General features: G+C 37.5%; 1 protein-coding gene across 1 annotated transcript in view; it reads left to right on the top strand.

Annotated features, from left to right (window-relative positions):
- Window positions 1–22,647, top strand: part of EPC2 (enhancer of polycomb homolog 2) — a 270,316-nt gene that overhangs the window by 97,288 nt on the left and 150,381 nt on the right. Inside the window, exon 2 of the mRNA XM_007934942.2 lies at window positions 1,470–1,629. Coding sequence (XP_007933133.1) covers window positions 1,470–1,629 — 160 coding nt within the window. The remainder of the gene's footprint in view (window positions 1–1,469; window positions 1,630–22,647) is intronic.

Here is a 22,647-nt window from a genome sequence, read left to right as displayed (position 1 = left end):
GCATTTTGACTTTGCAGACATGTAGCCTGGGTTCTTAACTGTTTTGTCACTTACAGCTGGTGTGACCTTGAATAAGTTACTAAACGTCTTTATGCCTGAGTTTTTCTATTTATAAAGTGTTTTGCATAGCCTGGCATATAGTAGGAATTCAATAAAGATTTCATTTATTCATTCAGTTAATGTGTGTTAGGCGGTTTCTATGTAAAGAGCCCTGTTGGTGCAGTGATTAAAGCACTGAGCTGCTAACCAAAAGGTTGGTGGTTTGAACCCACTGGCCGCTCTGTAGGAGAAAGATGTGACACTTTGCTCCCGTGAAGATTTACAGCCTTGGAAACCGTGTGGGGCGGTTCTCCTCTGCCCTATAGGGTCATTATGAGTCAGACTTTCTTCAGCAGCAGTAGATTTGATTTGGTTTTGGGCTTCTATATGTCAACCACTAGGTAGTATAGTGCCTATATAGGGGTACAGAATCAAGCAAAACCAGCAGAAATCCTTGCTCTCTTAGAATTTAAATTATGCTTGAGGGAGATAGACAGTAAACAAGTAAGATTTATAGTGTGTCATGTGTTGCTAAGTAATATGGAGAAAAACCAAGTTGGGAAAGAGGATAGAGTGTGCTGGGGTCGTGGGGTACTCTTTTATATAAGGAGGTCAGAGAAGACCTCTCTGATTTGAATATTTATAAATGGCAATGAGAGGCAATATGGCTAGATTGAGGGGCTAGAGTTAAAGGTAGGTGAGATCACAGAGGTACAGGACCTTATAGGTTGTTGAGCAATTTTAATGTTTTCTCTGAATACCAGATCTATCAGGGAAATGACATGACCTACTTACAGGTAAAGCTGCTTTGTTGGAAAAGGTCTTTAGTGGGGTAAGAGAGAAGTAGAGAAAACATTCAGAGACTATTGCAGTAAATGTTGGAAATAGTGAAAAGTGATTAGAACGTGGATAGAGATTTGTTTAAGCTTTATTAAAAAAATATTTCCTGCCCTGAAAATTAATTTGGTTGGACATAATTTTATTTTTCTTTGAATTATTCAGAATTTTGCAGTGCTGAGGTTTCAGGTATATAAATGTCAAAGATACGATCTGAGATACAGATTCTTTTCCTGTGACTTGCATATTTTCACTTAATCTGGAAGCGATGACAAACATCTCAGTTAATTTAGAAAATGAGACTGATTTTTTTAAACTGAGATTTTAAATTAGTTTGTGAATGTGTATGTATTAATCTTTTAAAAAATATTCCACTTATTAAAAATGTACTAATCTAAGGGAGATCGATAAAAGCACAAGTGTTAAAGGAGAGCAATGGCAGTGTTTTCTGTAGATAGATCTGTGGTGCAGGAACTATTTATAATTGATCCTTAAAGTATCATGCAATTATTTAATTTAGTAACTTTTAAATAGATTATGCATTGAATTAATATTATTACAAATACTTATGTTGCCTACTTTACATTTTCCAGGAACATCATTTACAGAGAGCTATTTCAGCACAGCAAGTGTTTAGAGAAAAAAAAGAGAGCATGGTCATTCCAGTTCCTGAGGCAGAGAGCAACGTCAACTATTACAATCGATTGTACAAAGGAGAGTTTAAACAACCAAAACAGTTCATTCATATTCAGCGTAAGTTTGTTAATTCATTGTTTTCTGTTTGTAGTTTAAATTTGTCAACCAGTAAAAATCTTTTTTCTTCTGTTGCCCAAAGAGATTTAATATTAATTTTTTGATTCATACACAGTGATTAATAGAAGTGTGTAAAACACTAAAGAATGAAATCTTTGCATGCATACATCTGAACTTGTAGATCATTTTGAGTGTCAGTAGCATTTGATTAGTGGAACATTTGTTGTTTATGTAGTATTGGATTTTGTATAGTACTATACTTTATTATATAGCTAAAAGGTGTATTACTATACCCAAATAAGATTTCTTTTTAAAGGCCCAGGGGCTGCAATTCCTAGGAGTAGGAGTCAGTTTTTTGAAATTTTTCAGAATCAGTTTCTATACCTCTACCATCATCTAGTTTTTATAAAATTCTGCCACCTTAATACTGCCTTTTCCTTATCCCACTGTTACTATTTTAGATTGTCACTATGTCTTAACTATTTCAGTCACTTCCTATTATATTTACTGCTCCTTTATCCCACCTGCTGTCCTTACCTTTTTCTGTCTTCTTCCATCAGCTCCAGTGTCATCTTAGAATGTCGTTCTGATCAAATAATGCTCTTGCTTAAAATCCTACTGTAGTTCTTGATTGTCAGCATTAGGAATTTTCAGCTGATTATACAGACAGATGCTAGTATCTTGATGTCTTGTCTGACTGTGTTAAAAAAGAAATAAAAACCTTAGAAACCTTGTTACAGTGGAGATTTTAGGGCTTTCCTACAGGTCTTACTGTCTGAGAATCTCTGGATGTGCATTCTGGCAGTATGAATTTTTTAGTAAGTTCTCCAAGTACTTTTGAATTATCACCAGATTTGAGACTGATACCAGTTCTTTTTTACTGATTCTAAGATGAACGTTTTTCATCTTTGAAATGAAATTGTGCCACAACTTACTATTTTCCTGGATTGGAGTCTAGTTCTTCTAAAACAGAACAAAACAACAACAAAAACAAACTCAACTGCTGTTGAGTCAGATCCGACTCATAGCAACCCCTCCTTCCTTGGGTTTCCAAGGCGGTATCACTACGGAAGTAGATTGCCCCATCTTCTTTCTGAGGAGTGGCTGGTGGGTTTGAACCGCCAGCCTTCTGGTTAGCAGTCATATGCCTTCAATGCTGAAACCACTTTAAAGTCTTTGCTTATTTTGTTTTAGGACCACATTGGTAGCTTTAATTCAGATTGCAGTCCTGCTTGTGGTTCTCTTTTCAGGCAGATTTTTTTTCCCCTTTGCTGCCCTTTTTTGCATGGCTGGTTTTCTTCTTTATCTTTGACTGAGAATATAGTGCTTTGATAGTGTAGCTTTATGCAGGGGTATTCTTTTTCAAAAGCCCCCAGGATAAAGCTTTTTTCTTAGTGTACATAAAATAATGGTGCATCCATTACAAAATTGATGGCAGTTTAGATTTGATAGACTTCAGTAAAGCGATATTCTATAGTATGATTACAAGGTCTTTCAACTGATTGTTCTGTCTCTTCCTCTAATTTCATTCATGTTGCTTTTCCCTCACTCTGTGTCATAAAGACTACTTAAAGGTACCCACATTTACCTTGTTATTTCACATTTCACACTTAATTGCATGTGCTCTTCCAATTTTCCTTCCCTTCATAATAGCTCATTTAAGACCTAATTCTTTTATGAAGCCTACTCTTGACGTTCTTCCTCCTTTCTCTCGTCTTTGTTTATCATAGTTTCTTGTGCTTTCCTTTATTAGAAGACTCACCATACTTTATTGCAATTATTTATAACCATTCTTTCTCTCCTTTTAGACTGTGAGCTCCTTGAGGACAGGCACTGTATATTATTTTACCTTTTTGTATCTTCAGAGTAAAATGTATGGCCTATAGAAGCTCAATAAATACATGTTTGTTGACTGACTAATTGTTTTTAGATGGCGTTTTTAAAAGCTCTTAGATGTTAGACTTGTTTCCCAGAGATTAATTTTCCTGAAGAATTAGAGAGGAACACACATAATCATTTATGTGATTTGCTTTCTCTCTGTTCTCTGACTTTGAGTCCCGTTAGCTTACTGAATTTGCCTTACCTTTTGTATCATTAGGAAGGAGACAGTTGTTCATGATAGGAATTTTAAGGATTCTTCTTAACCAAATTACATATTTACATTTTAATAACATAGTTTAGCTGATCAGCAGGGTCATTTATAAAATCCATTCTAGGAAATGAAGAACCAGACATTGGGTTTTGGGATCAGACCCACTGGATACAATAAACCTCTTGTGTTGGCTTTTTGTTTCACTTTATTACATTATTGAAAAAAAAAAAAAAAACAGGATACAAATAATAGAAAATTATTTTAACTTTTTTTCTTTTATCTGTCAGTACATATTCTACATACTATAGTATACAGTGTCATACTATGCATAATAATTTTTTATTCTCTTTTCTACTTATATTTTAAGTTTCTTAGATCTCTATTTAAGGAGCTCTGGTGGCGTAGTGCCTAAGGCATTTGACTGCTAACCAGAAGGTGGGGGGGTTCAAACCCGCCAGCCACTCCATGGAAGGAAGACTGGGCAGTCTACTTCTGTAAAGAGTTACCACCTTCAGAAACCCAAAGGGGGTCCTATGAGTCAAAATCGACTCAGTGTCAGTGACTTTTGTTTGGTTCGGGAGATCTCTGTTTATCATTTTAAATGTTTGTATCATTTTCCATCAAATTGATAATTCCATGTTTTACATACCTAGATGTCTGTTATTGGACTTAAGGTATTCTGTACTAAATTTTTTAACTCATGGTATTATACTGAGTTTTTTTTTCAAAGAAGTCTTTTTTTTTTCTTTTTAAACTTAGTATAAGTTATTGCTAACTCTTTAAGTATTAGGAATTTCAGAAAAATATCACTTTGGATGTTTCCTTTCCTTCTTTTAATGATACTCACTGCCGTTGAGTTGTTTCTGACTCAAGCGACCCCTCCTTGGGTTTCCGAGTTGGTATCTCTGTGGAAGTAGATTGCCTAGTCTTTCTTCTGAGGAGTGGCTCGTGGGTTTGAACTCCCAGCCTTTTGGTTAGCAGTCAAATACCTTAAACACAACGTCACCAGAGCGCCGTCTTTTGATGATAGATACTTCCATTTGCCTGGCTAGGGAAAACATTGTAATATTTCCATGGGGCCTCACAGTAGAATACCCTAATATTGGCCTGTCATATTGCTTGCCTGTACTTTGGCATAACCTCCTAATTGGTCTCTTGTTCTATTCTTGATACCTTCCAGTCTACCCTTCACATTGCCAATATTATGATTATTACCCATTCCAGAATTCTGTAAAGACTCAGTATTGCCTATGTTATGTGCCGTCGAGTCGGCCCCGACTCATAGTGACCCCTCCTTGGGTTTCTGAGGCAGTATCACTACGGAAGTAGGATTGCCCAACCTTCCTTCCGAGGAGTGGCTGGTGGGTTTGAACCGCCAGCCTTCTGGTTAGCAGTCAAGTGCTTTTAGCCACTATGCTACCAGAGCTCCCAGTATTGCCTATAGGATAAAATTTTAAGACTTATGTATGCTATGTAAGGCCTTCTTTGTGCCTGTACAGTCATGTTTTCCAGTGCATTCTTCTACTGTGACATTCATTTTATAGAAATTCACTGTTTAAGGATCTTTTTACTTTTCTAGACTATAAAGTCCTCAGGAACATGAACTTCATTTCATTCACTGTAGTATTTTCATTTACCCAGTGTAGATCCAGACTATAGTTTCAGTAAACTTTTTCCCGCTAATTCCTACAACCTTCACACTTTAAACTCTATTAACAATGGGATTTTTGTAGCTCATTGACTTATGCTTTATTTTCTTATCTTTCCATAACTTCACACAACCCTTTACTTCTCCACTTGTCAGAATCCAATTTGTTCTCCAAATTTAGCCTCCATGGTTACCATTAAGAGAATTTTTCTGATTTCTGTAAATAGAATTCTTAGTGCTTTTGCCTTAAGCCTTACTATGCATGCCTTCAGTGGCATTGACCATCTTAAATTGTGATTGTTTACTTTCTGTTGCTTTACTAGGCTATAAAACTCTCTGAGAGCAGAGACTGTTTTAATTTTACTGCTTACTGCAGCACCTACTCTGTGGTTAGATATGCAGTTAAGTATTTGCTGAATGAATGAATGATACATACATCATATACAATATTGACCATTGGCATTTCCGGGACATCGATCTGACAGTACCCAAAATTGTACATAGAATCAAATATAAGGTAGTTGATTAGTACGTATGGTGAAATGAAGAATTGAGAGACCAGCTGTGTGGTATCCCAGGTTGAAGTTAAAAATAGATCTCTTTTGTTCACCAACAATGTCATTTTTGGGTAAAAAGTGTTGCTAACAAGTTGGAAGTGCAGTAACTGCAAGGTGGTATGGATGTGAGATGAATGAACATCCTTGTTCTTTCCTGTCTCTTTCAGTACCAGCCATCCATATTGATATTCTGGGGAACTTAATCATAACAGATTAGAAGTGTCTTGAAGGCATGTAGTCTTCAGTGATCAAAGATACTTGAACTGTCATTCCTCGTTTAGGTTGATTTTACATGCTGGTCAGTTGTGTAACACATGCGGAAAGTACTGCCTTCATTTTTCTTACTATTAAAACACATTTACTTTGAGTACCTCTACCCAGATGTTATTGTTCCTTTTAGCATTCAAGTGTCATTAAATTCAACACTTAAATGCTTCTCCTTTAGGAAACAACTTTGTCTACGTTGCAATAAGTTCTTTGACTTCCTATTACCTCATTTATCTTTAATATGATAGTAGTTTATAATTGACATTAAATATCTCAAAAATTTTAGACCATGAAGGACTTTGAGATAACATGGTTTCATAAGTACTCTGAAGCTAGTTTGTTTAGAGTTTTGAATACAATTCAGTCTTTTATAATTTTCAATGAAATGGTTATTTGTAGCAGGACTCTGTTTCTTATTTTGAAATAAAGATTTGGCTCCCCTTCTCACTACTTTTATACCTACAGACACAGATCATCTCACCTGCTTCTTGACTGAAAGAAAGAGTTAAAGAAAAGTGGATAATAGGTATAGTAAAAATCTACTGCTGATGAGTTGATTAGGACTCATAGTGACCCTATAGGACAGAGTAGAACTGCCCCATAAAGTTTCCAAGGCTATAATCTTCATGGGTGCATACTGCCTGTCACATCTTTCTCCCACAGAGTGGTTGGTTAGCAGCCAAGTGTTTAACCAGAGTTCTGTGGGTGTTTTTTTTTTAAAAAAAACCAACCATAGCCACTGAGTCAGTTCTGACTCATATGAGTGACTCTGTAGGAGAGAGTAAGGCACTGTGGTAGTGTAACAGTTAAAGCATTTGGTTGCTGACCAAAAGGTAAGTTCGAACCCATTAGCCACTCCATGAAAGAAAGATAAAGCTGTCTGCTTCCATAAAGATTTACAGCCTTGGAAACCATCCAGTAGGTGTCACTATGAGTTGGAATTGACTCAGAATTCAGTGAATTTGATTGGTTTTGAATGACAGTAACATTGATGATTCGAATGACAGTGAATTTAGTTTTTCTTTGGTTATAGGACAGAGTAGAATTGCCATTTCTCTCACAGAACAACTGGTTGATTTGAATCCCCAACCTTTGATTAGCAGCAGAGCACTTAACCACTGCATGGTAGTTCCTTCTTATTCTATTAGGCAAGGAGAAGAACTCATACAAAGGAAATTGAATTCTGCCATTTGTGTCTCCTCCCAAGATCTTAAGCACTGGGAAAGTTCTATCTGTGTGTATACATTGCTGTATACCTCAGAACACTTTAAGCTGGCTCTCTCAGTCTGATAAAGCTGACCATTGTCAAGTTTGCAGTGGAAACAGGAAAAATTATGCTTATTCTTTATCAAGTGGACCTGTGTATTCCATTGAGTTTTCAGCAGGAGTGAGACAGATCCTGGCCTAATATCCAGTTTAAGTCTCATTGTCCTTGGATTGTCATTAATATTTTATATTCTTCCCATTATGCAGAAATTATGATAATTAACCTTTTCGTCTAGTAAGAGCAAACATATTTTGATTAGAAAGAGTTGGAAAAGATCCCAGGTAAAGAGCATTGTTCTGTTGATATAGTAAACCTTGATGAAAAGAGTGCATGTCAGGAATATCATGTTCTTGTAAAGATTTTTGTGTATGTGTCTTGAGTTACACTGAGCTTGAATCCCATGAAATGATGTCACTGATTTAAATAAATAACATAACATAAACACTGGAAAACAGTGCTACCATTAGATGAGCCCTTTTGAGTGATCCTCAATTGAAGAAGATTGTATTATGTTTTATAGAAAACATTCCTAGTGAAGTTGGATCTTAGGTTAGGATACAGTGAGCAATACCAGATCCTGAGGTCAAACCGTTTCCAGGTCAGCTGACTCTAAGGAGGTCCCTCCTCTCAGGATTGTGCTGCTCTGTCCACTTCTATCCATGGTTAAAACTTGCAGCCTGGACCTAGAGAGGTAGAACAGTATCTGGGAAGCTACTAATCCAGGAAAGTGGAGGTAACCCCAAACCTATGAGATATTAAAGTATGTCTGGTGTTTTGTAAAAAGCAAAATAATTATTTAGCAGTCTAGGTCAGAGAGATGAAAGAGAAATCTGAGTAAAAGGTGAATGCCCATTTGGCCTATGTACATTTATTTATATCTACTATTCAAAAGAAAAAAGTTACTATTTGAGGTAACTTTGAATAAAATACAATACCACTGAATAAAATAAAGACCATGATTTAAAAAATCAGGGATAAAATAAAGACATCATACTCAGAGGTATATTTGAAGTATAGGGGGGTGTATATTTAGGTGCAGTGTAATGAATAGACAAGACAAAAAACTGGATTGGTCACAGGTGCATATTTTAGTGCCTGTTTCCTGGCCCTGAAATATTTAGAATTCTCTCCTGTACAGCCTCATAAAAAAGATCTGTGGTATAACCCTGCACACCTGATTGTACTTGTAGAGGTTACCAAGAATAAGTCTTCTGCATATTCGCCTAGCAACTAGCATCTCTGCGGAAGATTCTGCAGTGACACCACACTGCTGTGAGAATGAGCACCTTTCAGCATCTTGGCTATCTCTGTGTGGACCATAACAGACTAAAGGAAATTTGCTTTCCCATCTTAACCCCAGTAATATAATTTCATGGGCTGCCTAGCTATAAAAATACTTTTTTGTATGCTTATTTAAAAAAAATTTAATAGAAGACTAAAATTTCCTTCCAGAGTTACATGTAAAAGGCATAATAAAATAGCTACCATTTACTGACCTCTGTGCCCAAGTTAAAAAAAAAAAAAAAAAAAAAAAACCTCACTGCTGTCAAGTCGATTTAACTCATAGCTATCCCTCCTTGGGTTTCCAAGGTGGTATCTCTATGGAAATAGATTGATTTCCCAGTCTTCCTTCCGAGGAGCGGCTGGTGGGTTTGAATCACCGGCCTTCTGGTTAGCAGTCAAATGCCTTAGGGTACTGCACTACCAGAGCTCCTGTGCCCAAGTTAGTACTTTGCGTATTTTAGGCTGGTTGTTCCTCAGAGAAACCACATGAGTCAGCTAATGTTTTTTCCCCTCATATTAAAGATAAGAAGTTAAATAGCCCAAGATAATATAGCTAGTAAGTGGAAGAATCAGAATTCGAATGCCGACCATCTGGTTCTAGAGTCTACCTCCCTAACTATATTGTACTGCCTCTCAGTTGTGGCTCATTATTATAAGATGCAAATACTGATAAATATTAAACATAGATAGAAATCCATTACCATTCAAATGTGATTGGTAATAGAATCAATAATGGGGTGAATGATTCCTTATTTTTGTTTATTTATTTATTTTTTTGATGGATAATTGCAGAGTAGAGGATAGGCTGCTACCTGACAGAAAAGGGAGTCCTTCATGTAAAAGGCGGAGGCAAATGAATGTTATGAGATACTTTTCTGGTTTGGCCTGGTAGCTGAGTGATGAATAAAAGGGTGCTATGCACTGGGATGGGAGCTCTGGTAGCATAGTGGCTAAAGCACTTGACTGCTAACCAGAAGGCTGGCGGTTCAAACCCACTAGCCACTCCTCGGAAGGAAGGTTGGGCAATCCTACTTCCGTAGTGATACTGCCTCGGAAACCCAAGGAGGGGTCGCTATGAGTCGGGGTCGACTCGACGGCACATAACAACAACAACAACAATGCACTGGGATAGTGTAGTACCTAAGGCACTTGACTACTAATCAGAAGACTGGTGGTTCAAACCCACCAGCCACTCCTCAGAAGGAAGATGGGGCAATCTACTTCTGTAGTGATACTGCCTTGGACACCCAAGGAGGGGTTGCTGTGAGTTGGGTCCGACTGGACAGCACACAACAACAACAATGCACTGGGGTAAAAGGATCCCTGGTGGCACAGTGGTTACATGTTTGACTGCTAACTGAAAGGTTGATGATTGACCCCATAAACTGCTCTGTGGGAGAAAGATGTATCAGACTAGTTCCTTAAAGATTACAGCACAGCCTTAGAAACCCAACGGAGAAGTTCTGTTCTGCCCTGTAGAGTTGCTATGAGTCAGAATAGAATCAACGGCAATGGATTTTGGGGGAGGGGTGAGGTATGCATGATAAAGAAGGCAGTTGCCAAGAAAGAAAGAAAAACTTGAAGAAAAGGGAATTATGAGAGAATAATAAAAACTTAAGATTTCATGATTTTGCTTAGAAAAGTAAGGAGCTCTATTGAAAGGGTCAAGTTTAGCATTGGTGAAGGTCAAAGGCCAATTTTTAAGAGTGTTTTAAGTTTTGCAAATTAAAGACATTAGTGGGAAAGTCACTGGGACACCAGTATAGGCTGAGCTTTTTTGTTGTTTTGTTTTTAAAATGCTGCCACTTCAACACACACAAACACACATGAAATAAGATTATCCAGGACCTTTAAAAAGGAAAATAGGAGCTCTGGTGGCGTAGTCCCTGAGGCATTTGACTGCTAACCAGAAGGCTGGTGGTTCAGTCTCTTGGAAATAACAAGGCACAGCTAGGCAATGCTTTTTAGTATGTCTGGCTTGTCCAAGTCCACCCCACCTTTGAAGATAATCTTGGAGCCCTAATAGAAGTGGCTCTGGTTCGTAAATGGCAATGCATCATTCATTTCTAAAACTCCAGTCAAAGTCCTGCACTTGGCCCATAATAAAATTTGCTTTGGATGGAATGAATTGGACTGTGTAGGACATTGGTCATATATATGCCTTCATTTTCTCCATCTTTTTTTGTTTCAAGAGACATTACAGTACGACTTCATGACCATCCAGAAGAGGCAAAAATGGGTAATAGAAGTGATATAAAGGATAAAAGACTAAAAGGCAGCTTCCACAGTGTTTTCAAATAGTGCAAGATAATATTTTAGTGATTATTGTGCTTTGATATTTATTTTCTCATTAACGTTCTTGTCAAAAAAGTAATCAGTGTTGTAGGAAAATAGACCCCCACCCAGTGCAAACAAAAGATTTGAAAGGACAGCTTGAGAAGGCAAAGTACAGGCAGTCCCTGGGTTATGAATGTCCAACCTGCATACAACCCATGGTTAGGAATCAATACCCACTAAACCTGTTACATTAAAAATTCAAGGTACATACAGTGGTCCATAATAACAAATGGGCACTACTTTGCCATATACATGAAAGCATTGTTATTGTTATTATATTATGTTAAAGATGTTTGAGTGTATCCTCAAATGTTTCTTTAATGGTTTTGTGCATAGAAGGGCATACTATATACTGTATCTAAGACAAACATTTGACTAATTGACCTTAAGTACAAATCCTACCAACTGTTACAGTGTATGTACAAATTAGAGTTAAAGACACACTCAGGAATGGAACTTGTTTGTAATCGGGGGACTACCTGTCAAGTATTATAATGAAATGTGCAAAGACCTGAAGTTAGAAATCCAAAAGGGAAGGCTTAATCTCAAGCTGAAAGAACAGAAGGAAAAAAATTCAAGCTTCAGTTAGCAATATTGGAAGATTCTGTGGGCAAAATATGGAACAACACAGGAAACATCACCAAAAAAAAAAAAACACTGTACCAAAAAGAATTGGTCAACATTCAGCCATTTTAGGAGATAGCATATGATCAAGAACCAGTGGTACTGAAGGATGAAGTTTAAGCTGCACTGAAGGAATTGATAGGATTGAGGTGAGAGATTTCAACAAATGTGTGCAATGCTGGAAGTGCTCACTCTACTGTGGCAGGAAATTTGGATGACAGCTACCTGACCAATTGGCAGGAAGAGATCCTTATTTGTGCCTATTCCAAAGAAAGGTGATCAGCAGAATGCAGAAATTGTCAAATGTATCATTAATATCACATGCAAATAAAATTTTACTGAAGATAATTTAAAGATGGTTGTAGCAGTACATTGAAAGGGAACTGCCAGAAATTCAAGCCAGATTCCGAAGAGGTTGAGGAATGAGGGAGATCATTGCTGATGTCAGTTGGATTTTAGCTGACGTTAGAGAATATAAGAAGGATATTTACTTATGTTTTACTACTACTTAAAAGCATTTGACTGTGGATCCTTACAAATTACGGATAACCTTGGGAAGAATAGAAATTCCAGAACACTTAATTGAGCTCATGTGGAACTGCACATACAGGAGGGAATACTATGTGTTTAAAAGCAGGAAAGGTGTGCCTCATGGTATCCTTTTACCATACATATTCAATCTGTATGTTGAGCCCGGAGTCCAAGAAGCCATACTATATTAAGAAGAACTCTTCATCAGGATTGGAAGAAGACTCATTAACAACCTGTGATATGCAGATGACACAGCTTTCGGTATGGATTATACCTCAACATAAAACAAAATCCTCATAACTGGACCAATAAGCAACATCCTGATAAATGGAGAAGATACTGGTGTTTTCTAGGATTTCATTTTACTTGTATCCACAGACAACAACCATGGAAACAACAGACAAAAAAATCAAACAATACATTTCATTGAGCAAATCTACAGAAGACCTCTTGAAAGTGTTAAAAAGCAATGAAGACTAAGGTGCACTGGTCCCAAGCCCAAGCTGTGGTATTTTCAGTTACTTCATATATATATATGAAAGCTGGATAGTGACTAGGGATGACTGAAGAAGAATCAATGCCTTTGAATTACAGTGTTAGTGAAGTGTTGAATATATCATGGACGCCCAGAAGAATGAACAAATCTGTGTTGGCGAAGTATAGCTCAAATGCTCCTTAGAAGAAAGGATGTTCATTTCACGTATTACTTTGGACATGTTATCAGGAGGAACCAGTCCCCAGAGAAGGGCATCATGCTTGGTAAAATAGAGGTCTAGGAAACATCAAGAGAAGATGGCAGGAATACACAGAGTCACTGTACCAAAAAGAACTGGTTGATCTTCATCCATTTCAGGAAGTGGCATATGATCTAGAACCAGTGGTAGTGAAGGAAGGAAGTCAAAGCTGCAATGAAAGAATTGGCGAAGAACAAGGCTTCGGGAATTAACGGAATACTGATTGAGATATTTCAACAAACGGATGCCCCGTTGGAGGTACTCACTTGGTTATGCCAAGAGATTTGGAAGACAGCCACCTGGCCAACTGACTGGAAGAGATCCATATTTGTACCCATTCCAAAGAAAGGTGATCCCACAGAATGTGGAAATTATCGAACAATATCATTAATATTGCATGCAAGTAATATCTTACTGAAGATAATTGAAAAACGTTTGCAGCAGTATATTGACAGAGAACTTCCAGAGGTGCAAGCTGGATACAGAAGAGGATGTGAAACAAGGGACATCATCGCTGTTGTCAGATGGATCTTGGCTCAAGGCAAAGAATACCAGAAAGATGTTTACTTGTGTTTTATTGATTGTGTGGATCATGACAAATTGTGGATGACATTGAGAAGAATGAGAATTCCTGAACACTTGATTGTACTCATGAGGAACCTGTACCTTAACCAGGAGGCTGTCGTTCGAACGTAACAAGCGGTCACTACATGGTTTAAAATCAGGAAGGGAGTGCATCAGGGTTGTATCCTTTCTCCACACTTACTCAGTCTATATGCTGAGGAAATAATCTGAGAAGCTGGACTATATGAAGAAAAACATGGCATCAGGATTGGAGGAAGAATCGTTAACAACCTGAGATACGCAGATGATACAACTTTTCTTGCTGAAAGTGAAGATGACTTGAGGCACTTACTGATGAAGGTTGAAGAATATAGTCTGCAGTATGGATTACGTCTCATAAAGAAAACAAAAATCCTCACAACTGGACCAAAGAGCAGCATCACAATAAATGGAGAGAAGATTGAGGTTGTCAAAGAACTCACATTGCTTGGTTCTACAATCGATGCCAACGGAAGCAGCAGTCAGGACATTTAGACGATGTGTAGCATTGGGAAAGTCAACTGCGAAGGAACTGTTTCAAGTGCTGAGGAGCAAGGATATCTCCTTGAGGACTAAGGTGCGCCTGACGCAAGCCATGATATTTCCAATTGCCTCGTATGCATGTGAGAGCTGGACAATGAATAAGGAAGACCGAAGAAGAGTTGATGCTTTTGAGTTGTGGTGCTGGCGAAGAATGCTGAAAGTACCATGGACTGCTAAAAGAACTAACAGATCCGTCCTGGAGGAAGTGCACTCGAATTGCTCCTTGGAAGCGAGAATGGCCAGACTTCGTCTCACCTATTTTGGTCAAGTTGTCAGAAGGGACCATTCCCTGGAGAAGGATGTCATGCTTGGTAGGGTGGAGGGTTGACGAAAGAGGGGAAGGCCTTCAATGAGATAGATTGACATGGTGCCTGCGATGATGGGCTCAAATATAATAGGGATCGTCCAGCTGGTGTGGGATCAGGCAATGTTTTGTTCTGCTGTGCATGGGGTCGCTATGAGTCGGAAATGACTCGACGGCACCTAACAACAACAGTGAAAAAGAGGGAGACCCTCAAAGAGGTGGATTGACACGGTGGTGGCAACAGTGGGCTCAAACACAGCAATGATTGTAAGGATAGTGCAAGACTGGGTGGCATTTTCTTCTGTTGTACATATTATTACTATGGTTTGGAAATGACTAGATCAGTGTATCAACCCAGTGTGGTTGAATATTGCCAGTTTTTGCCTAAATTAGACTTGCTCAAAATACTTGTTTCTCATCATTGGCTTAGGAATCTCTTTTTTTCTTTGATAGAAATTAAGAAAGTATCTTCTGTTTTGTTTTTGGAGAAGTTGATCTTTATATTCAAATTATATCGAAAACTGAAATGTTCATTGCAGGAAAAAAAAAAAAAACTTGTAATAAGCATTTAACTGCTAACCAGAAGGCTGGTGGTTCAAACCCACCAGCTACTCCCCAGAAGGAAGATTGGGTAATCTACTTCTGTAGGTTACCTCCTTGGAAAGGAGGGGTCGCTATAATTTGGATTTTTAATTAATAGACTTATTTATTTATTTATTTTTCAAACATACTATTATCTTACAGTTCTGCATGTCAGATTTTGATGTTGGTCTCACTGGGCTAAAACCAAGGTGTTGGCAGGGCTCCATTCCTTTCTGGAAGTTCTGGGGAAGAAACCATTTCCTTGCCTTTTCTGGCTTCTATAAGAAGATGCCCTCCTTTCTGAGTTTGTAGCCCTCTTCTTCCATCTTCAAAGCCAACAAAGGCAGGTTGAATTCTTACCACCTCACCCTGATGAATAGACTTACTTTTTACAGCAGTTTAATATTTACATAAAATTTGAGTACATAGAATAGCTATATATATTCCCCCTCACCTCAACACACAGTTTCCCATGTTATTAACATCTTGCATTAGTGTGGTACATTTGTCACAATTAATGAACCAATATTGATGCCCTGTATCTTATTATAGGAGCTCTGGTGGCATAGTGCCTAAGGCATTTATTTGACTGCTGAACAGAAGGTTGGTGGTTCAAACCCACCAGCCACTCCATGGAAGAAAGACTGGGCAATCTATTTCCATAAAGATTTACCGCCTTGCAAACCCAAAGGGGGGTCATTGTGAGTCAGAATTGATTCAATGGCAGTGAGTTTTTTTTCCAAATACCTTATTATTAACTCAAGTCCATAATTTACATTAAGGATTCTCTTTTGGTGTTGTATAGTAGCTTTACGAGTTTAACAAATGCATAATGTCATTTGTCTACCATTACAATATCATACAGAAGAGTTTTACCACCTTAAAAATCCCCTGTGCTTCACCTGTTCATCATTTATTCTTCCCTCAAATCCTTGGCAATTACTGATCTTTTTATGCTTTCTATAGTTTTGCATTTCCCAGAATGCCATACAGTATGTATGTAGTCTTTTCAGATTGGCTTCTTTCTCTTACCAGAATGCACTTACAATGTTACTCTATGTCTTTACATGACTTAATAGTTCATTTTCTTTTCTTGCTGAGTATCCATATACTTGTTTATCTATATACCTATTCAAGGACATGGTTGCCAATTTTTACAATTATGAATGAAGCTGCTATAAACTTTGGGTGCAGGTTTTTGTGTGGACATGAGTTTTCAACTCAGTTGAGTAAATATTTAGGAGCACTGGATTACTTGATTGCATGGTAAGACTATGTTTAGCTTTGTAAGAAATCATCAAACGGTCTTCCAAAGTGACTTCCATTTTGTGTTCCCACCAGGAATGAATATGAGCTTTATTGCTTGGATTTTAGCCATTCTCATATGTGTAATGCAGTATCCTGTTGTTATAATTTGCAATTCTTGAATGACATATGATAGTGAGAATCTTCTCATATTTGATTATTTGCCATCTGTATATATTCTTTGGTGATGTATGTGTTGACATCTTTTGTCTGGTTTCTTAATTGTATTATTTCTTATTGTTGAGTTTTAAGAGTTCTTTGTACATTTTGGATACAAGTCTTTTATCATGATTTTGTAAATATTTTGTCCAAGTCTATGCCTTATCTTTTCATTCATACTCTTAATAATATCTTTCTCAGAACAGAAAATTTTAATTATAATAAAGTTCAGATTATCAGTATTTTCTGTCATGGATCATGTTTTTGGTGTTTATCAAAAAACTCATCACCAAACCCAAGACCACCTACATTTCTTCCTATGCTGTCTTCTAGAAGTTTTATTAAAAAAAATAAAATAAAATAATCAAACTCACTGCTTTCGAGTCAGATCTGATTCATAGTGACCCCTCGTTGGGTTTCTGAGGCGGTATTTCTATGGAAGTAGATTGCCCAATCTTTGGCATTTTACATTTTGGTCTGTAATCCATTTTGAGTTAATTTTTGTGAAAGGTGTCGCATCTATGTCTAGATACATTTTTTTGCACTTGGATATCCAGACTATCCTTTCTCCATTGAAATTACTTTTGCTCTTTTGTCAAAATCAATTGCTATGTTTGTATGGGTCTATTTCTGGGCTATCTATTCTGTTCCGTTGATCTATTAGTTATTAGTGTCTTCTTTTGCCAGTACCACACTGTCTTTGTGATAAGTCTTGAAGTCAGGTAGTGTCATTTCTTCAACTTTATTTTTCTTCAGGATTGTGTTGACTTGTCTGGGTCTTTGGCCTTTCCATATGAACTTTAGAAGTGGTTTGTCAATATCCACAAAATGGCTGTTGGGATTTTGATTGGAATTGCATTGACTCTATAAATGAAGTTGGAAAGAATTGACATCTTAATAATAGTACTGTCTTTCTTTCAATGAATATAGAATAGCTTCATTTATTTAGATCTTTTATGAATATATATATAAGAGTTTTGTGTTTTTCCTCAAATAGATTTTTCACATATTTTGTTAGATTTATACCTAAGTGGTTTTTTTTTTTTTTTTTGGTGCTAATGTAAATGATGTTGTGTTGTTTTCAAATTCCAATTGTTTATTGCTGGTATATAGGCAAACAGTTAAGTTTCGTATATTAACCTGCAACTCTAACTAACAATAATCACTTGCTTGTTCAAAGAGTTTTGTTTCTTTGTTTTTGTGAATTCCTTTGGATTTTTTTTAGCATAAACAGTCATATCATTTGTGAACAGAGACAGTTTTATTTCTTCCTTTCTGATCAGTGTTGCTTTGCTTTTCTTACTACATTATATAAGACTTTGAGTATGATGTTAAATGGGAGCTCTGGTAGCATAGTGCCTAAGGCACTTGTCTGCTAACCAGAAGGCTCGCGGTTCAAACCCACCACCCACTCCTCAGAAGGCAGGTTGGGCAATCCTCCTTCTGTAGTGATACTGCCTTGGAAACCCAAGGAGGGGTCGCTATGAGTCGGGCCGACTCGATGGCACATAAAAACAGCAACAACATGATGTTAAATGGGAGTGGTGAGAGAAGCCATCCTTGCCTTGTTCCCCATCGTAGAAGGAAAACATCCAGTTTCTTACAATTAAATATGATACCTGTTGGCTTTTTGTAGGCATTCTCTTCAAGTTGAGGAAGTTGCTGTATTCTTAGTTTTCATGATGCATGGGTGTTGGATTTTGTCAGATGCTTTTTCTGCATCTATTGATATGTTATATGATTTTTCTTCTTTAGCCTGTTGCTGTGATGGATAACATTAATTGATTTGGGAATGTTGAACCAGTTTTCAGTCCCTGAAATAAATCCTACTTGATTGTGGTATATAATTCTATTTATACACTGTTGGATTCTATTTCCTGGTATTTTATTGAGGAGTTTTGCATCTATCTGTGTTCATGAGAGATAATTGAGCTATGTTGTTGTTGTTGTTATGTGGTGTCAAGTCGGACCCAACTCATGGAGACCCCTCCTTGGGTTTCCGAGGCAGTATCACTATGGAGGTAGATTGCCCAACCTTCCTTCCGAGGAGTGGCTGGTGGGTTTGAACCACCAGCCTTCTGGTTAGCAGTCAAGTGCTTTAGGCACTATGCTACCAGAGCTCCTAATTGGGCTGTAGTTTTCCTTTTACTTACTGGCTCTCTGGTTTTGGTAATAGGGTAATTCTTGCCCCATTAATGAATTAGTAACTGTTCCCTCTGCTTCTGTTTTCTAGGAGATATTATGCAGAATTGACATAATTTCTTCTTTAAATATTTTGTAGAGTTCATGAGTGAAATTACTTGACTCTGGTGCTTTCTTTTTTGAAAGTTTATTTATTATTAATTCAATCTCTTTGCTTACTATAAGTCTATTCCTTTTTCCTGTTTCTTCTTTAGTTAGTTTTGGTAATTTGTGTCTTTCTAGGAATTTATCTGTTTTACCTAAGTTACATATTTATGAAATAGAGTTCATACTATTTCTTTATTGTAATTTTAATGTCCATGGGATCAGGAGTGATGACCCTTCTTTCATTTCTGATATTAGTAATTTGTATCTTACCCTTTTTTGTTGTTGTTAGCCTAGCTAAAAGTTTATCAGTTATATTAATTTTTTTTTTAAAGGGGGAAAAAGAAAAACAAACTTTAGAACTTTGAAAGCTACAGAAGAATTTTTGCTTTAGTGATGAGAGGGAATGTGTTTTGTGCGTTCCAACACTAACTTCAGTTTTTGAGTGTTAAAGCTGTGTAATCCTAACTGCTCCATAAGTTTTGTCATTACTTCAACCAAGTAGAAAATCAAACCCTTGTGCTGTTAAATTTACCTAATGTAAAAATAGCTTTTTCTGGGCATTAGAAGAAGATGAGCATTTGTCTTTGTCTCCTCCCCTATTTTCCCATAAGATTTCAGGAAATTTCAAAGCTGGTAGAGACATTAAAAATTATCTGGCTACCCCAAATCCAGAATTAAGAGGCCTTGTAGGGCTTAAAACCAACCTGTCAAGTCATTTATGACGCAAGGCAACACTACAGGACACAGTAGAACTGCCTCATAGGGTTTATTTTCCAAGGCTGTAAATCTTTACAATAGCATACTGTCGTATCTTTCTCCCATGGAATGGGGGGGTGGGTTCAAACTACCAACCTATCGGTTAGCAACTGAGCACTGGTAGTGCAGGGGTTAAAGTGCTTATTTTCTAACCAGGGCCAGTGGTACGAACCCATTAGCTGCTCTGCAGGAGAAACATGGCAATCTGCTTATGTAAAGATTTATATCCTTGGAAATCCTATGGGGCAGTTTTACTCTAGTCCTGTAGGATCACAGAGTCACAGTTGATTGCACAGCTGTAATGTGGTTTTGGTTGTTTTTGTAATCCTTTTCCAGTCCCATCTGAGAGCAAATGATTCACCGTCTCTGGAAGTGAAACCCAGGAATCTTAAGTTTTTAATTAGTTCTCCAGGTGATTCTTAACCAGGCTGGGCTCCTGCAGTGGAGAACTACTGTGTTATGGTGGTGGTTGGTGGTTGTTAGCTACTGTCTAGTCAGTTCTGACTCATGTTGCTGATGTTAGGTGCTGTTGAGTTGGTGCAGACTCAGTGACCCTACTTCCAGTGAGGGAAACACTGCCCTGTTCTATACCTTCCTCACAATCCCTACTGTGTTTAAGCTCATTGTTGCTGCCACAGTGTGAACCCATGTTTTTGAGGGTCTTCCCCTTTTTCACTGACCCTATACTTTACCAGGGAGCTCTGGTAGCATAGTGGCTAAGGCACTTGACTGCTAACCAGAAGGCTGACGGTTCAAACCCACCAGCCACTCCTCGGAAGGAAGGTTGGGCAATCCTACTTCCGTAGTGATACTGCCTCGGAAACCCAAGGAGGGGTCGCTATGGGTCAGGGCTGACTCGACGGCACATAACAACAACAACAACATACTTTACCAAGCATAGTATCCTTCTCCAGACACTGGTTCCTTCTGATAGCATCACTAGAGTAGGTGAGATGAAGTCTGACCATGCTGTCTTCCAAGGAACATTCTGGCCGCACTTTTTCCAGAACAGATAAATTCATTTTTCTGGCACTTCATAGTTTTTCAGTATTCTTTCCCAACACTACAATTCAGTGGCTTCAATTCTTCTTCTTTGATCTTCCTTATTCGTTGTCCAGCTTTCATGTGCGTATAAGGTGATTGAAAACACCGTAGGTTGGGTCAGGTTCACCTTAGTTTTCAAAATGAAATATTTGCTCTTTAACATTTTAAAGAGGTCTTTTGCAGCATATTTGCCCAGTGCAATACATTGTCTGATTTCTTGACTGTTGCTTCCATGGGTGTTGATTGTGGATCCAAGTAAAATGAAACCCCTGACAATTTTAATCTTTTCTCCATTTATTGTGATGTTGCTTATTGGTCTGGTGGTTTTTGTGTTCTTTATGTTGAGGTGTAATCCATACTGAAGAGTGTACTCTTTGATCTTCATCAGTAAGTGCTTCAAGTCTTCTTCACTTTCAGCAAGTAAGGCTGTGTCATCTGGATATCACAGGTTGTGATGAGTCTTCCTCCAATTCTGATGCCATGTTCTTCTTCATATAGTCCAGCTTCTAAGATTATTTGCTCAGCATACAGATTGAATAAGTATGGTGAAAGGATTCAACCCTGACACATACCTTCTCTGATTTTAAACAATGCAACAATGTCTGAACGTCTGCCTCTTGATCTGTTTATAAGTTCCTCTTAAGTGCAATGAAGTGTTCTGGAATTGCTGTTCTTCTCAATGTTATCCATAATTTATGACCACACAGTTGGATTCCTTTGCGTAATCAGTAAAACACAGGTTAAGCATCTTTCTGTTACTCTTTATTTCCAGCCAAGACATTAGCGCCGATATCCTTTGTTCCACGTCCTGTTCTAAATCTAGCTTGAATTTCTGGCCATTCCCATTTCATGTACTGCTACAACTGTTTTTACATTATCTTCAAAATTTTACTTGTCTGTGATACTAATGATATAGTTTATAATTTCTGCATTCTGTTGAATCACCATTCTTTGGAATGGGAACAAATATGGATCTCTTCTAGTCAGTTGGCCAGCTAGTTGTCTTCCAAATTTCACGGCATAGACAATTGTGCACTTCCAGTGTTGCAGCCATTCACTGCCATTGAAACATTTCAGTTGTTATTCTGTCAGTTCCTAGAGTCTTGTTTTTCTCCAATTCCTTCACTGTAGCTTTAACTTCTTCCTTCAGTATCATAGGGTCTTTTTGTGTGTTTTTGTATAAAAAGTTTTCTTGACTTTTTATAATAGTGATTTCATACAGTATTTGTCCTTTTGGGATTGCTCATTTCACTCAGGATGATGTCCACTAGGTTCGTCCATGTGAGGAGATTTTGCGAATTTGTCATTGTTTTTTTTAACATGGCGTAATACTACGTTTCGTGTATGTACCATAGTTTATCCATTCATTCCTTGATGAATATTTAGGTTATTTCCATCTTTTTGCACTGTGAGTAATACAGTGATGAACATGGTTATGGGTATATCTGTTTGTGTCATGGCTCTTATTTCTCTAGTATATATATTCCTAGTAGTAGGATTGCAGGATCATATGGTATTTCTATTTCCAACTTTTTAAGGAAGCGTCATACTGTTTCTCACAATGATTTTACCATTTTACAATCCCATCAGCAGAGTATGAAAGTTCCAGTTCTCTCCACATTCTTGTCTGCATTTGTTGTTTTCTGTTTTTTGAACTTTGCTTCAATGCTGAGGTGAGATAATACTTTTTTTTTTTTTTTAATTTTTATGATTGCAGTGTTTCCTCCCTTCCCGTCCCACCTTTGGTAACCAACAAGCAAAGTTTCCTTCCACATGTAAACCTTTTCTTGACTTTTTACAGTAATGAACTAATACAATATTTGTCCTTCTATAACTGACTTATTTCACTCAGCATAATATCCTCCAAGATCATCCACATTATGTTTTGCAAATTCTACATTATTCTTTAGTGTTGATAGGATTCCACTGTGTGTATGTATTGTAGTTTGCTCATCCATTCTTCTGTTGATGGGCACCTAAGTTGTTTCCATCTTTTTGCTATTGTAACTAGTGCTACGATGAACATTGTTGTTGTTGTTGTTATGTGCTGTTGAGTCGGACCCGACTCATAGCGACCCCTCCTTGGGTTTCC

This window comes from Orycteropus afer, unplaced genomic scaffold (genome assembly GCF_000298275.1).
Source record: "Orycteropus afer afer isolate SDZICR_OR568_19922 unplaced genomic scaffold, OryAfe1.0 scaffold00023, whole genome shotgun sequence".
NCBI lineage: Eukaryota > Metazoa > Chordata > Mammalia > Tubulidentata > Orycteropodidae > Orycteropus > Orycteropus afer.
Note: the sequence above shows the minus strand (reverse complement) of the source record. Positions and strands in the feature narration are given on the sequence as shown.